General features: G+C 44.0%; 1 protein-coding gene across 2 annotated transcripts in view; it reads right to left on the reverse strand.

The window, feature by feature from the left end:
• Window positions 1-202: 202 nt before the first annotated feature.
• ehmt1a (euchromatic histone-lysine N-methyltransferase 1a) overlaps window positions 203-15,375 on the reverse strand; it is a 44,618-nt gene continuing 29,445 nt past the window's right edge. The window contains exons 17-22 of one of the 2 annotated variants that reach the window (XM_061817722.1): window positions 14,609-14,686; window positions 14,378-14,493; window positions 4,245-4,331; window positions 4,074-4,156; window positions 732-903; window positions 203-554 (exon numbers count right to left, since the gene is read on the reverse strand). In XM_061817722.1, the coding sequence (XP_061673706.1) occupies window positions 461-554; window positions 732-903; window positions 4,074-4,156; window positions 4,245-4,331; window positions 14,378-14,493; window positions 14,609-14,686 (630 nt within the window). In that variant the 3' untranslated portion in view covers window positions 203-460. The other variant, XM_061817723.1, reaches the window with a different exon arrangement.

Here is a 15,375-nt window from a genome sequence, read left to right on the forward strand (position 1 = left end):
CTGCGCCATCGAATTGTCCTGGGGCAAAGTGCGTCATCCATAGACCTGTGCAGGGTACCTGTGATGCTCTTGAGGTGGTTGAGCATGAGTCGTTCAAAGGGCTTCATGACCACAGATGTCAGATGTCATTCATACTAAAGATTGCAGGTTTCTCAGGGACTGGGATGATGGTGGAGCATTTGAAATAGGATAGTACTTCATATTTAAGGTGTTCTATTTTATTCGTGCAACCACCTTGTGGAGAAGCGCTCATTATTTTATCGTATGCACAGTCAAAATGACATAAAAGGCTTTTGATTTGATTAAAAAAAATGTGTATACCTCAATATTTTTGTGACTGACACGTCAAATGCAGAGCTGATTGTCGAAAAAAGGTTTCATAAAGTAATAGTACATGTCTTGTATACAAAAAGCAAGAGGAAAAGAATCTCCGGCAATACTTCAGTGTGGTCATCGATGTCTATCTTCCAGGGTAGTACCGACACTTGGGTGAGCCACACTCACAGTTAAAGCATTTACTCTTCACCATCCAGTAGTGATCACCATAGTCAAACCTGATGGAGAGATAATTAAAAATGTGATGCTCTCATTATTAAAAAGTCACTACCTAAACTCTAAGGAGCAAAAAACTTAAAATAGATGAAAAATATTTTACATAGTTCAGTTCAATACTGTTTCAAGACTGAACACAGTAGGGTCAGTCGGGATGAACAGAGGGTAATATCACTGACCCGATTTGTTCTCCAGCTTTTATGATTCTGCTGGAGAAGAAAGCAATCCTTGGGAACCGTAAATCTTGGTGCGTGGTGAATACCTTCACCGCCAACAGGTTGGGCTCACAAAGATGGTTAATGAAGCGGCCAATGTTACCAAAACACCTTCCATCGATGCAGTGTATGTCATCTACCTGCATACGATGACAAAGACAACAATCTTTACTTACATCTGCAACTAGCCGCAAGGTGTTTTCTCAGGTTGGAAGTGGGCTGAAATATACAAGTTTGTGCAGTCACAAATGAAACGCTACATGCCAAAGTGTTGTTTTTTTTGGTCTGTAAACACTTGCATGTCTGTTTTTTTCTCCATAATTTGCCATTTTGAATGGCTCACAAAGGTGGCATGTGCGGTCATGTGATTGGCTTGTGTCCTATGATGGGTGAATAGGAGTCAAATGACAGTCCTCACGTTTGATTGGCTCAACAAGGGCTTCTGTAGAAGTCAAAGATGGAGTCTAAAAATAGACATGCAAGTATGAAATTCTTGATCAGCGAACCCACTATTTTCTGCCTTTGCCTGTTAGGACACTTACTCACGTCCTGCTGGCCCAATCAGTATTAGTAATATATTTTTTAGACTATCGCACAATTCGTCACTTTAAACTGATTCCTTTGCACAGTTGTCATTGCACTGGTCTATAACAGGAACCACAAATGGGTAAAAGCACTCTGTACAAGCTTAACGCAATGTGGGACATTGACAGATTTTTGTCTTACCTGTTCTAAATGAAGATTTTACATCTTGGACGACTCTTTTAATGAATAATTCCTATAAACAGATTGTCTCTTATTCTTTCTTCTTGCTACTTTGTTGTTCTTTGTTCAGAATGTCATACCAGGCCAGCACCAACTGTTGGAAAAAAATCCTGGCCAATAAAGCTGATTCTGATGAATGGATAAAAAAAGTAGCGAAAGGCATGTCAAGTTTCGTAATGGAGTAAAAGTATTGATCTGGCTCTGGTACTATTCTTCTTGAGAGGGGTTGGACTCTCTTCCAGTCTGGAGTTGCCCATGGTAAGAGCTGCCAAGTGGGTGTGGAGTTCACCTCGGTGGACAAAGGTAGCCTCCCTCCACTTTCGGGTGGAGGGAATGGGTCGGGAAGTTGAATTTCAGATTCAGGAGGAGCAATGTGGTTTTTGTCCTGGCCGTGGGACATTGGACCAGTTCTACACCCTCGGCAGGTTCCTCAAGGGTGCGTGGGAGTTCACCCAACCAGTCTAGATGTGTTTTGTGGACTTGGAGAAGGCGTTCAACCGTGTCCTTTGGGGAGGGCGCTGATGGGTGCTTTGGTAATATGGGGTACCGAACCCCCTGATAGGTCCCTTTACAACTGGTGTCTGTTTGGGCTACATTGCCGGCAGTAAGTCAGACTCATTTGCAGTGAGGATTGGACTCAGCCAAGACTGCCCTTTGTCACCAATTCTGTTCATAATGTTTATGGACAGAATTTATGCTGGCAACTGAAGTGTAAAGGGGATCCCACTTGGTGGCCTCTGTATTGCATCTTTGTAGATGATATATTAGAGCGGTTTGCAGCAGTGTGAAGCAGCTGGGATGCGAACTACCACTTCCAAATTGGAGATAATGGACAGTTGGAAAAGGGAGGCGTGCTTTCCCCAGATCTGGGATGAGATCCTGCTCCAAGTAAAGGAGTTCATGTATCTTTGGGTCTTGTTCACAAGTGAGGGAAGAATGGAACGTGAGATCAACAGTTGGCTCGATGCAGGGTCTCCAGTGATGCATTCTTTGTATCGGTCTGTTGTGGTAAAGAAGGGACTAAGCCGAAAGCTGAAGCTCTCAAGTTACCAGTCGATCTACATTCCTACCCTCACCTATGGTCATGAACTGTGAATCAAGACCGAAAAAACAAGATCCTAGATACAAGTAGCCCAAATGAGTTTCCTCCACAGGGTGTCCAGGCTATCCCTTAAAGATAGGGTGAGACATTCGGTCATCTGGGAGGGGCTTAAGAGTAGAGTAGCTGCTCCTCCGCATTGAGAGAAGCCATATGAGGTGGCTGGGGCATCTGAATTATATCCCTCTTGGACACCTCTGTTGAGGTGTTCCGGCCATCTCCCACCAGAAGGAGAGCCAGGGGACGACTCAGGACACGCTGGAGAGACTACGTTTCTCGGCTGGCCTGCTAACACCTCAGGATCCCCTAGGAAGAGCTAGATGAAGTGGCTGGTGAAAGGGAAGTCTGGACGTCCTTGCTAAAGACCTTGCAACTTTATCTTGGTAAGTGGTAGAAGAAGGATAGACGCTTCCATTATTAGCAAGATGAAGACTAATCTCAAATCTTCTTTCTTCTTTTCACAGCCAAGATTGTTGAGGAAGTACATTTTCATTCACTCAGCATTTTTGACACATTACAGTCATGTTTTCAAACTCATTACATTTCAGAATCTGCTCATATGAAAGTACTAAATTATAAAAAGTTGAATATTGACTTGGGAAAGGCGTCAATACTGGTCTTTTGTTAGATACAAGTGTGGCTTTTGATGTGTTAGATCATAATAAACTACTGAACAGGTTGCAAAAGTAGGTAGGACTAAACGGAACAGTCCTGAGGTGGTTCAGGTCCTACCTGGAGGAAAGGAGTGTTTTTGTAACTATTGGAAGTATTTAATCTCATCAATTAGCAATGAGTTATGGGATCCCTCAAGGGTCAGTCCCTAGACCCCTCCTGTTAAGCCTGTAAATGCTATCCTTGAGTAAAATTCTTCAGAACTTTAATTTTGACTATCTAAGCAATGCAGATGATGAGGTAATATCTTTCAGTGTCTCCGGATGACGACAGTTCAATTGAGGTGATGGGTCACTGTTTGAAACAATTAACTGGATGAGCCAATTTTTTTCCAATTAAACCACAACAAAAACTGATAATTGCTTTTGGCAATAATGAAAAGAGGATTTCTGTAAGTAAAAACGAGCCTTGGAGTCATCGACATCAAGGACAGAATTTATCTACTCACGCAACATAAAAAATAAATGTATTGTGTTAGTTGATATTAAAAAAACGAGTGTATGCTTTTATGACCAAATTTCAGTTGTGATATTGTAACATTCTCGTTGGAGTGTGCTGCAGCAAGTCACTAAAGATCCTCCAGCTGGTCCAAAATGCTGTGATTCAGAGTATAGGCTAAAACAAGTAGAAGTAGTTTCTCCTTTTTACAGTACCTCAGACAACAACACTGTGCTGAATGCAGCCCACTGACGACCAGCTGCACATAGCTGATTTAAAGCATTAACATGAGCATTTGGCATTCTGAGAATTGTGTAGTTGGAAAGTAGAACCTACCTTATTGTCAAGTGTAAAGAGGAACGAGTCATTCTCTCTTTTATTGGCTTCTGTGTCAGTGATGAGCTCACCAACGTACCTAGGAAAATTGGAAAGGGCACTTTATATGGATTCTTAAAAAATAGGACCCCAAATTCATGGTGGTCATTTCAAAAGATTTTCCTCACTCGCAAAGAAATGTCCCTTGAGAGACATCTTGCATGACTCTCACTCCCCAGCCCATTTTCTCAGTTCTGAAGAGCTGTAGTCGGACCCTAGAAAAACAACAACAAAAAAAAGTCACATAATTTCATCATACAATTGGTCGGGTCACGGGAGCAGTGGCTTTAGCTAGGATGCGCAAACTTCCCTTTCCTTAGCCACTTAATCCAGGTCTTCCGGAGGAATCCCGAGAAGTTCCCTTGCCAGCCGAGAGACAGTCTCTACAGTGTGTCCTGGGTTGTCCCAGGGTCTTGTGTCCAGTTGTATGTGCCTGGGCATCTCACGAGGGAGTGTCCAGGAGGCATTCGAATCAGATGCCCCAGCCATATCATTTGGCTCTTCTCAATGAAGAGGAGCAGCGGCTCTACTTTGAGCTCCTCACGGGTGACCGAGCTTCTCACCATCTCTCTAAAGAAAAGCCTGTGGAAGGAAATAATTTCGGCCGCTTGCATCCAGAATCTTGTTCTTTTCGGCATTCAGCTTTTGACCAGAAGTGAGGGAACGAATGGTGAATGACCAGTAAATTGAGAGCTTTGCTTTCCGGCTTAGCTCCTTCTTTACCACAACAGTCCGATACAAAGTCCACATCACTGCAGACGCTGCACTGATCTACCTGTCAATCTACTGTTCCACTGTTTCCTCACTTGTTTACAAGACCACAAGATACTTGAAGTCCTTCACTTGGGGTAGGATCTCATCCCTGATCTAGAGAAGGCTTGCCACCCTTTTCCAAGTGAGGACTGTGGTCTCAGATTTGGAGGTGCTGATTGTCATCACAGCTGCTTCACACTTGGCTGCAAACCGCTCCAATGAGAGTTGAAGATCACGGCTTGATAGAGCCAACAGAATCACATAATCTGCGAAAAACAGAGATCTAATACTGAGGCCACCAAACCGAACCCCCTCTATGACTTGGCTGTGCCTAGAAATTCTTTCCATAAAAGTTATGAATAGAATCAGTGACAAAGGGCAGCCTTGGCGCAGTCCAACCGTCACTGGAAATGAGTCCAACTTGATGCTGACAATGCAGACCCAAATCTGTCACTGATCGTCCAAGGACTGAAGAGCCCATATCAGGGGCTTCGGTACCCAATACTTCCGAAGCACCCCCCACACAAAGTAAGAGTGACTGTAAATAAACAAAGTCTTTCTCTGTGAATTTGGGGTTGCCACAAAAAAGGACAAACTCCGACTGCAAAGGACAATCATAACCGCTGAACAGATTGCCAGCACCAAACTACCCACTCTTGAATACTTGCACGCCACTCGAACTAGGTTCAGAGTGGGCAGTATCCTTTGAGACCCTCCGCATCCTGGCCACCAGCTCTTCCAGCTCCTTCCCTCAGGTAAGCGCTACCGATCAATGCAAGTCTGTGCGAAGCATGATTTTAAACCTTGATGTCTTAGTCTATTATCCACAGTAACCTTGGAAACAGCGGTGCCAGCTCTCTTTAGGTAAATGACCAGCTGCTCCCGTGTAGTTCTGGGGTTATTCCTCACCAGGATCATTAATACCCTACGAGGTAAAATCTTGCTTGGAGCCCAACCCCGAGGGAGCTTGACAGTCACGTTGAGTTTCTTCCGGTTTTTTTTTGTACCGGTAATTGCTCCAACAGTTTCTTTTTTCACCAGGCAGCTTGGCAATTGCACTGTAGCCCTTTCCAGTCTTGTGGAGTTGTACAATTTTTTCTGTAATGTCTTTGGACAGTTCTTTGGTCGAATCCACGTGAGTAGTTGGAGTTTTACTCATTCTGTGGGGTGTATAGGTGTCTTTATGCAGGTAACGATCTCAAACTGGTGTTTATAGTTTAGAATAATAAGTGTAGTGGGCGGCACGTGGATCAGCTGGAAAGCGTTGGCCTCACAGTTCTGAGGTCCAGGGTTCGATCCCGGACCCGCCTGTGTGTAGTTTGCGTGTTCTCCCCATGTCTGCGTGGGTTTCCTCAGGGCACTACGGTTTCCTCCCACACCCCAAAAACATGTAACATTAATTAGATACTCTAAATTGCCCTTAGGTGTGATTGTGAGTGCGGCTGTTTGTCTCGATGTGCCCTACGATTGGCTGGCAACCAGTTCAGGGTGTACCCCACCTCCTGCCCGTTGACAGCTGGGATAGGCTCCAGAATGCCCCGCGACCCTTGTGAGGATAAGCAGCAAAGAAAATGGATGGATGGATGGATGGATGGAAGTGTAGTGTAGGTTGACTTTTTAGAGGCGGACTAACAGGTCTTTGAGGTCTTTACTTATTTGCATCAGTAACATACAAATAAAACACAAAAAAAAAACAACACACATTGTGATTTCCACTTATTTTTTTAGACTCTCTTTCAAAGTTGACAAGCACCTAAAATGAAAATTTCAGACCCCTCCATGATTTCAAAGTGGGGGAACTTGCAAAATTAAATACGTATTTTCCTCACTGTATATAGACCCCCCGTCACACACACACACACACACACACACACACACACACACACACACACCACACACACACACACGCATACATCCCATCATCCATTATCTGAGCCACTTAGTCTCAAGTGTCACGGGAGTGCGAGGGCCCATCCCCTGGAAAGGCCCCTATGCCACCCATGAAGAATCTTAACTGTATATCTGACTGATATTTGATAGGTCTTTTCCAGAATAACTCAAACCCTATGGAGATCAGGCATTTTTCATCCATGTAATTACAAGAGACTGAAAGTTCGTCAAAGAGATATAGCATAACAAATATAGAACTGTTAACTTAGTGACGATAAAATATGAATCTATCCAACCATTGTCTCCAGCTATTGCTGCGAGACTAGCTTTTTTTAATATCAGGTCACTAGGCAACAAATCAATGTTGATTAATGACATCATTACAAACCATGAACGAGATTTTTTTTTATAACCGTATTTTCACGACTGTAAGGTGCACGTCTTAAATTTTCTACAAAATGGACAGGGTGCCTTATAATGTGGAACGCCTTATGTGTGAACCACCCATCCATCCATTTTCTACCACTTCTCCGGGTCGTACTGCAGGGGAAGTAGCTTCCGCAGGGATACCCAAACTTCCCTTTCCCCAGCCACTTCTTTCAGCTCTTTCAGAGGGATCCCGAGGTGTTACCAGGCAAGCTGAGAGACAGTCTCTACGGCATGTCCTGGGTCATCCCCGGGGTCTCTTTCTGGTGGGACATGCCCGGAACACCTCACCAGGGAGGTGTCCGGGAGGCATCCAAATCAGATGCCCCAGCCACCTCATCTGGCTCCTCTCAACGTGGAGGAGCAGCGGCTCGACACCGACCAAGCTTCTCTCCCTATCTCTAAGGGAGAGCCCAGACACCTTGTGTGAAACTCATTTCAGCTGCTTGTATCCGGGATCTTGTTGTTTCAGTCACGACCAACAGCTCATGCCCATAGGTGAGGGTAGGAACGTAGATCGACTGGTAAATTGAAAGCTTTGCCTTTCGGCTAACAGTGAAGAAAATAAGTATTTGAACACCCTGCTATAGTGCAAGTTCTCCCACTTAGAAATAATGGAAGGATCTGAAATTTTCATTGTAGGTGCATGTCCACTGTGAGAGAGAGAGAGAGAGAGAGAGAGGGAGAGAGAGAGAGAGAGAGAGAGAGAGAGAGAAATCACAATGTATGATTTTTTAACGACTTATTTGTGTCATACAGAGTCAAATAAGTATTTGAACACATGAGAAAACCAATGTAAATATTTGGTACAGTAGCATTTGTTTGCAATTACAGAGGTTAAACATTTCCTGTAGTTGTTCACCAGGTTTGCACACACTGCAGGAGGGATTTTGGCCAACTCTTCCAGACAGATCTTCTCTAGATTAGACAGGTTTCTGGGCTGTCGCTGAGAAACACAGAGATTCAGTTCTCAATGATTTTCTATTGGGTTTAGATCTGGAGACTGACTTGGCCACGCCAGAACCTTGATATGCTTCTTACTCTCCTTGGTTTTCCTGGTTGTGTGCTTCGGGTCATTGTCATGTTGAAAGACCCAGCCACAACACCATCCTCAATGCTCTGACTGAGGTAAAGAAATCTCACAATACATGGCCACGGTTATCGTCTCCTTAATACAGTGCAGTCTTCCTGACCCATGTGCATAAAAACACCCCCAAAGCATGATGCTCCCACCCCCCACGCTTCACAGTAGGTATGGTGTTATTGGAATGGAACTAATAATTCGTCTTCCTCCAAACACAGTTAGTGGAATTATGACCAAAAAGTTCCATTTCCAAACTCTTTTAAGGTCATTAACCAAGTCCTGTCGTGTAGTATTTGGCTAATTCCTCACCTTTTTAAGGATCATTGAGACCCCACGAGTTATCTTGCATGGGGCTCCACTCCAATTGAGAATGACTGTCATGTTTAGATTCTTCCATTTTGTAATGATTGCTCCAACAGTGGACCTTTTTTCACCAAGCTGCTTGGCAATTTCTCCGTGGCCTATTCCAGCCGCGTGGAGCTGTACAATTTTGTCTGTTGTCTTAGGACAGCTCTTTGGTCTTGGCCATGTTACAAGTTTGAGTCTTACGGATTGTATGGGGTGGACAGGTGTCTTTATGCTGCTAACAACCTCACACAGGTGCATTTGATTCAGGGTAATACATGGAGTGGAGGTGAACTTTTAAAGGCGGACTCACAGGTCTTTGATGTTCAGAATTCTAGCTGATAGACAGGTGTTCAAATACTTATTTGCAGCTGTATCACACAAACAAATAGTTAAAAAAAAAAGTCATACATTTCTGGATTTTTCTTTTTAGCTTATAATGTGGAACACCTTATGCGTGAAGCACTCATCCATCCATTTTCTACCACTTCTCCGGGTTGAACTGCGAGGGAAGTAGCTTCCGCAGGGATACAGTGGACATGTACCTACGATGAAAATTTCAGACCCCTCCATGATTCTAAGTGGGAGATCTTGCAATATAGCAAGATGTTCAAAAACTTATTTTCTTCACTGTAGCTCCCTCTTTGCCACAACGGACTGATACAAAGTCAGCATCACTGCAGACGCTGCACTAATCTGTCTGTATCTCCGCTCCATTTATCCCTCACTTGTGAACAAGACCCCAAGATACTTAAACTCCTCCACTTGGGGCAGGATCTCATCCACGAACCGGAGAGGGCATGCCACCCTTTTCTGACTGAGGACCAGCATCTCAGATTTGGAGGTGCTGATTCTCATCCCAGGCACTTCACACTCGGCTGTGAACCACTCCATTGAGAGTTGGAGATCACGGCTTGAAAAAGCCAAAAGTAACCACATCATCTGCAAAGAGCAGAGATGCAATGCTGAGGCCACCAAACTGGATATACTCTACGCCTTGGCTGTGCAAAGAGATTCTGTCCATAAAAGTTATGAATAAAATCAATGACAAAGGGCAGCCTTGGCGAAGTCCAACTTACACAGGTTGTTCAGGGAGTTTGGTACCTCATACTCCCAAAGAATCACCCACAAGGCTTCCCAAGGGACATGGTCGAATGCCTTCTCCAAGTCCACATAACACCTGTGGAATGGTTGGGCGAACTCCCATGCACTCTCGAGGATCCTGCTGAGGGTGTAGAGCTGGTCCACTGTTCCACGGCCAGGACGAAAACCACATTCGTCCGCCTGAATCTGAGATTTGATTTCCCGATAGACCCTCCTCTGTGGCACCTCTGAATAGACCTTACCAGGAAGGCTGAGAAGTTTGTGCCCCCTATCGTTGAAACACACCCTCCGGTCTCCCTTCTTATGAAGGTGGACCACCACAGTCTGCCAATCCAGAGGCACTGTCCCCGATGTCCATGCAATGTTGCAGAGGCGTGTCAAGCAGGAAAGCCCCACAACATCCAGAGCCTTTAGGAACTTCGGGCGAATCTCATCCACCCCTGGGGCCCTGCCACCAAGGAGCTTTTTCACTACCTCGGTGACCTGAACCCCAGAGATAGAAAAGCCCCCCTCAGAGAACCCAGACTCAGCTTGCTCATGGGAAGGTGTGTTGGTTGAATTGAGGAGGTCTTCTAAGTATTCTGCCAAGTGACTCACAGCATCCCGAGTTGAGGTCAGCAGTTCTCCATTGTCACGATAAGCAGTGTAGATGGTACAGTCTTCTCCTGAGACGTTGGACAGTGAACCAGAAACTCCCTGCAGCCATCATGAAGTCATTCACCATGGCCTCACCGAACTCCTACTACACCCGGTTTTTGCCTCAGCGACCACCGAAGCTGCATTCCGCTTGGCCAGCTGGTACCTATCAGCTGCCTCGAGAGTCCACAGGCCAAAAATGCCCAATAGGACTCCTTCTTCAGCTTGACAGCATCCCTCAGTGTTGGTGTCCACCAACGTGTTCGGGGGTTGCTGCCATGACAGGCACCGACCCTTACGGCCGGTTGGCCAGCTCAGCAATGGAGGCGCCAAACATCTTCCACTTGGACTCAATGTCCCTGAGAGCTGAGCAAAGTTCTTTCGGAGGTGGGAGTTTAAATTCCTTCTGACATTGGAATCTTCCAGCCGTTTCCAGTAGAACCTCAAAATACGTTTGGGCCTGCCACGACTGGCATCTTCGCCCACCATTGGAGGCAACTCACCACCAGGTGGTGATCATTTGACAGCTCTGCCCCTCTCTTCACCCGAGTGTCCAAGACATGTGGTCGCAGGTCTGGTGACACGACTTTAAAGTCGATCATCGAACTGTGACATAGGATGTTCCAGAAGGTACATAATACCGGTATGTGTTTTGTACTAAACAACATTTCTTTGGCTAAGGACCCCCAAAAATGGCACCAAAAAAGAGATACACTTACGAAGCACAGTTTAAACTGCAAGGTCAGTTAGGCGGAGAAACAATCAACTAGCCGTATGAGAATTCAAAAATCAATGAATCCATGGTGGTAAAGTTGAGGAAGCAGGAAAATGAGCTTTGCCACGTCAAGAAGATGAAGCTGACGGGGTTAGGGGCAGATCGGGGATGAGAGGGGGCAAATACTTTTTACGGCATTGTACATTGACAAGTGCATGGCAGATTTTACCACCACTTAGACCATCCCTGTCCGTGCTAATCAGAAACCAGAAGCCTGTCGAAGGCCCCCAATGCCATTTTTGAATCTGGGGATGAGTTGGGCCTAAGGAAGACAGGGTTAATCTGTCTCATGCCTTCAGGGAGGCAAAGAGGTGGTACTCCAGGAAGATCACCCACCGCTTTCGTGAAGCAGTGACATTTGGAGTCTGGGATGGTATTTGGTATTCAGACCATTACAGACTATAAACGCTCACCACAGACTTGCAACAGCTCCACCTCCCTGGTAAATTGCTCCCTTTGAGACACACAACAGCACCCCTCTACACAAAACTCCAAAACCTCCTGGTGACCAAGTGCTGACACTGACTTGGGACAGCGTGAAATTATATCTCAAATGGATCAACACTCCTAAAACCCAAGGCCCGCAAAAGATACCTGGTCAAGCTCAGTGATTGATTGTACAGTTGAACTCATCGATGTCTTCAGGGACAGCTCGTCTTCTCTGTTTTGTATTCATCCTCTTGATAGCCTTTTCCTACAAATATGCCTGTTATGACACTTAATAGATGTGGAGGTATTTCATTCAGGAAGATGTCACATGAAGAACCAGACCACAAATTCAGTAGTGCCCTGTGAGTTAATGACCCTCCCTTCATGATGTGTTGTGGGATTTACTGGTGTAATACAGACTGGAAATACTTGATTGTGGTAGTCATACTTGTTAAGTTTCTTCAATTTTAATGCCCTACGTCCCACCACACGCTATCATAGTACAGTGATAATGGTTTCCACTCATTGAAATGCTAACCACAGGAATACGATGGGTGGTGGGTTTTCACATTTTTCTTGACTTCACTCCCAGGGCTTGAGCTCCTGCCCCCCTGCTCCTCCAGTTGTCAGGCCATGATGAGGCCCGTTTTGGGACCCACTTCCTCTCTCCTCACTTGGAACACTCGCCCCTCCTTGCTCATGACGTGTGCTAAACATGGGGTTGGTTTCGGGAGGTATGACTATTTTTGGGTCATGTATTGGGCCCAGGTGATGGGTGAGGCCGCCATGCGTTTTGGGGGTGAAGAAATGACCATTTATTTCACAGTTTTTGGAGAAAAAATTATGTCACATGAAGTCAAAATATGGCAATTTCAAAACAATGTATATCTTCAGTACTATATCAAGCAAAGCAAATCTATTTGGATAGCGCATTTCATACAAAATGTAACTCTGCGCTTTACATAATAAAAAGCATTCAAATAAAAATAAAAATATTTGAAAATAAAAGTACAATTAAAACAGCTTTTTGTCCAAGAAATATCACGGAAAAGTGGAAATACTCTAAAACGCAAGAGAAAAGTTTTTAAATCTGGATTTGAAAACGGTCAAACGTGGTGCTGACATCACCTCTGTTGGCAACATTCCATTTTTTGCACCATAATAGTTGAATGGTACTTCACCATGTTTGCTTTGGACTCTGCACTCCATTAGGCCTGAGTCAGTCGATCTCAGACCCCTACTGGGTCTGTATTCAGGACCTAAACCATTTAGTGATTTATAGACCAGTCGCAAAACTTTAAAATCTATTGTAAAATTGACTAGAAGCCAGTGTAAAGACTTTAGAATTGGAGCTATATGCTGTAACCACTTTGTTCTGGTCACAACCCGTGCTGCAGCATTCTGAATGGGCTGCAGCTGTTAGATGGTCTTTTTGGGGAGCCCAGTCAGAAGACCATTACAATAGTAAAGTCTACTTGAGATAAAGACATGGTCTGGTCTGGTCTCCTGGTCTGCTTGACAAATGCAAGCATTATATCTAAACATGGTCTTCATTTGGTAAATGGCAGTTTTAGTAATTGATTTGATATGACTGTTGAATGTCAGGTCGGAATCTATCAGAACACCAAGGTTTCGGACTTGGTCTTTGCTTTTTAAAGATAGTGAGTCCAGGTATTAACGAACAGCAATCCTTTTGTCTTTATTACCAAAAACAAGTCTAATTTTTGGCTCATCAAGTTATTTATCTGGTTGAGACAGGGGCACAGCACCTCAATTAAACTATAGTCACCTGGAGACACAGCTACACGTCACTGTCATCTGCAAAGCTTCTTCTTCTTTTCCTTTTGGCTTGTCCCGTTAGGGGTCGACACAGAGCATCATCTTTTTCCATGTAAGCCCCTCTCCTGCATCTTCCTCTCTAATACTCACTGCCCTCATGTCATCCTCGCACTCTTTTACCTGGCAGGTCCATCCACAGCACCCTTCTACCAAATATACTCACTCTCTACCCTCTGGACATGTCCAAACCATTGAAGTCTACTCTCTCAAACCTTGTCTCCAAAACATCTAACTTTGGCTGTCACTCTAATGATCTCATTTCTAATCCTATCAAACCTTCTCACTCCTAGAGAGAACATCATCTTCATTTCTGACACCTCCAACTCTGCTTCCTGTTGTCTCGTCAGTGCCACCGTCTCTAATCCATACATCATGGTTGGCCTTCCCACTCTTTTATAGACTTTGCCCTTCATCCAAGCAGAGACGTCTGTCACATAATACACCAGACAGATTCCGCTAGCTGTTCCAATCTACTTGGACCTCCTCACAAAAGACGGTTGTAATGTTATTTTTGTTCAAATATTGGGAAAGTCTGACTATTGTTCTGCTGTTGTTTTCACCCCAGCCCCCTTGTTCACTCAATCTGTCCCTAAAACCATTCTCTGTCTGGCTGCATTTTCAATAAACATCAGAATAATGAGAAAAAAATGAAAATAAGCAGAATGAGTATTTCAAATTCCCCTGTTTGTACAGCAAAAATGTTCCACTTGAGTATTCCCTATGCTTAGATTGTAATGTTCGGTGGCGTTATTCGAACAAAACTATTACTGACTAGTAGTGCAGAAAGATGACTGTTATTGCAATTGGTACTGGAAGAAAGGGACTGCTACAACCTTTGAGCCCAGCTACTTCAAGGATATTTCTTGAGATATCCGGTATGATTCAATGAAAGGTCATTGTAAACCCAGAACAATTAAAAAAAGTACCATAAAGGTACCCTCCACAAGCCAATTGCTTGAAAGCATTTTAGATTGTCTTACCTCAGTCCATTTTGAACAACTCTATTCTTGCAGGTCTTCCAGCATGCACAGGCATGGTTACACTCAAAAAGCACTGGAGGATCCTGTTGACAAAAGCCCGGCAACAGGCGGCCCTCCTGTATATATGCAGAAGGTTTTTTGTTTTTTTTTACCCCAGTCATTGCTACTGTTGATATAATCACAGTAAGATGTTGTGTGCACACTGAATAAAACTTTTTATGTCATACTTACACTATCATACCAAGATTTCAGACTGAGCTGACCACACGTGCAGTTGCTGGATGAGCAGTCATCTGTGCAACTGCAGTGCTAAATGAAACAGCAATTATATGAACAATAAAAATAATGAAATTGTATGTGTTTCCTTCATTTCACAGGTGATCTAAAAATAAGGGACTTTGCTTGTATCCACTATTCTATTATTCTGACTATGGATAAGGCATTACAATTAGTGGCAACATTCAGAACAAACATCCAAATATGGTCTGTGATGATGTGAAAATACCCCCAAACATCCCATAATGATGAAGCAAAAATGTAATGGCTCAAAATATTTGTCACAAGTACCGATACAATCTGCACAGATTGCAAAGTAATATTTTCAACCGGGATTGCCAATATTGTGTCAGAATTTACTTGTAACTGGTGAGATATATTCTATGCTGTATATAAATGATTTAACAGCTGAAAAAGACTTCTGTCATTGGCTTTCTCGAGATCCACAATGTAGCTACTTATGACCTTCTCGGTACTTTTCCACTCACATTCTCAAAGCAAATAATGGATCCGTGGTACTCTTTCTTGGCATGAAACCATACTGTTGCTCGCAGATACTTACTTCTGTCCTGAATCTAGCCTCCACTACTCTTTCCCGTAACTTCATTGTGTGGCTCATCAACCTTATTCCTCTATAGTTCACAGAGCTCTGCAAATCGCCTCTTTTCTTAAAAATGGGAACTAGCACACTTTTCCTCCATTCTTCAGTCATCTTCTCGCCC

This window comes from Syngnathoides biaculeatus, chromosome 4 (assembly GCF_019802595.1).
Source record: "Syngnathoides biaculeatus isolate LvHL_M chromosome 4, ASM1980259v1, whole genome shotgun sequence".
Classification (NCBI taxonomy): Eukaryota; Metazoa; Chordata; class Actinopteri; order Syngnathiformes; family Syngnathidae; genus Syngnathoides; species Syngnathoides biaculeatus.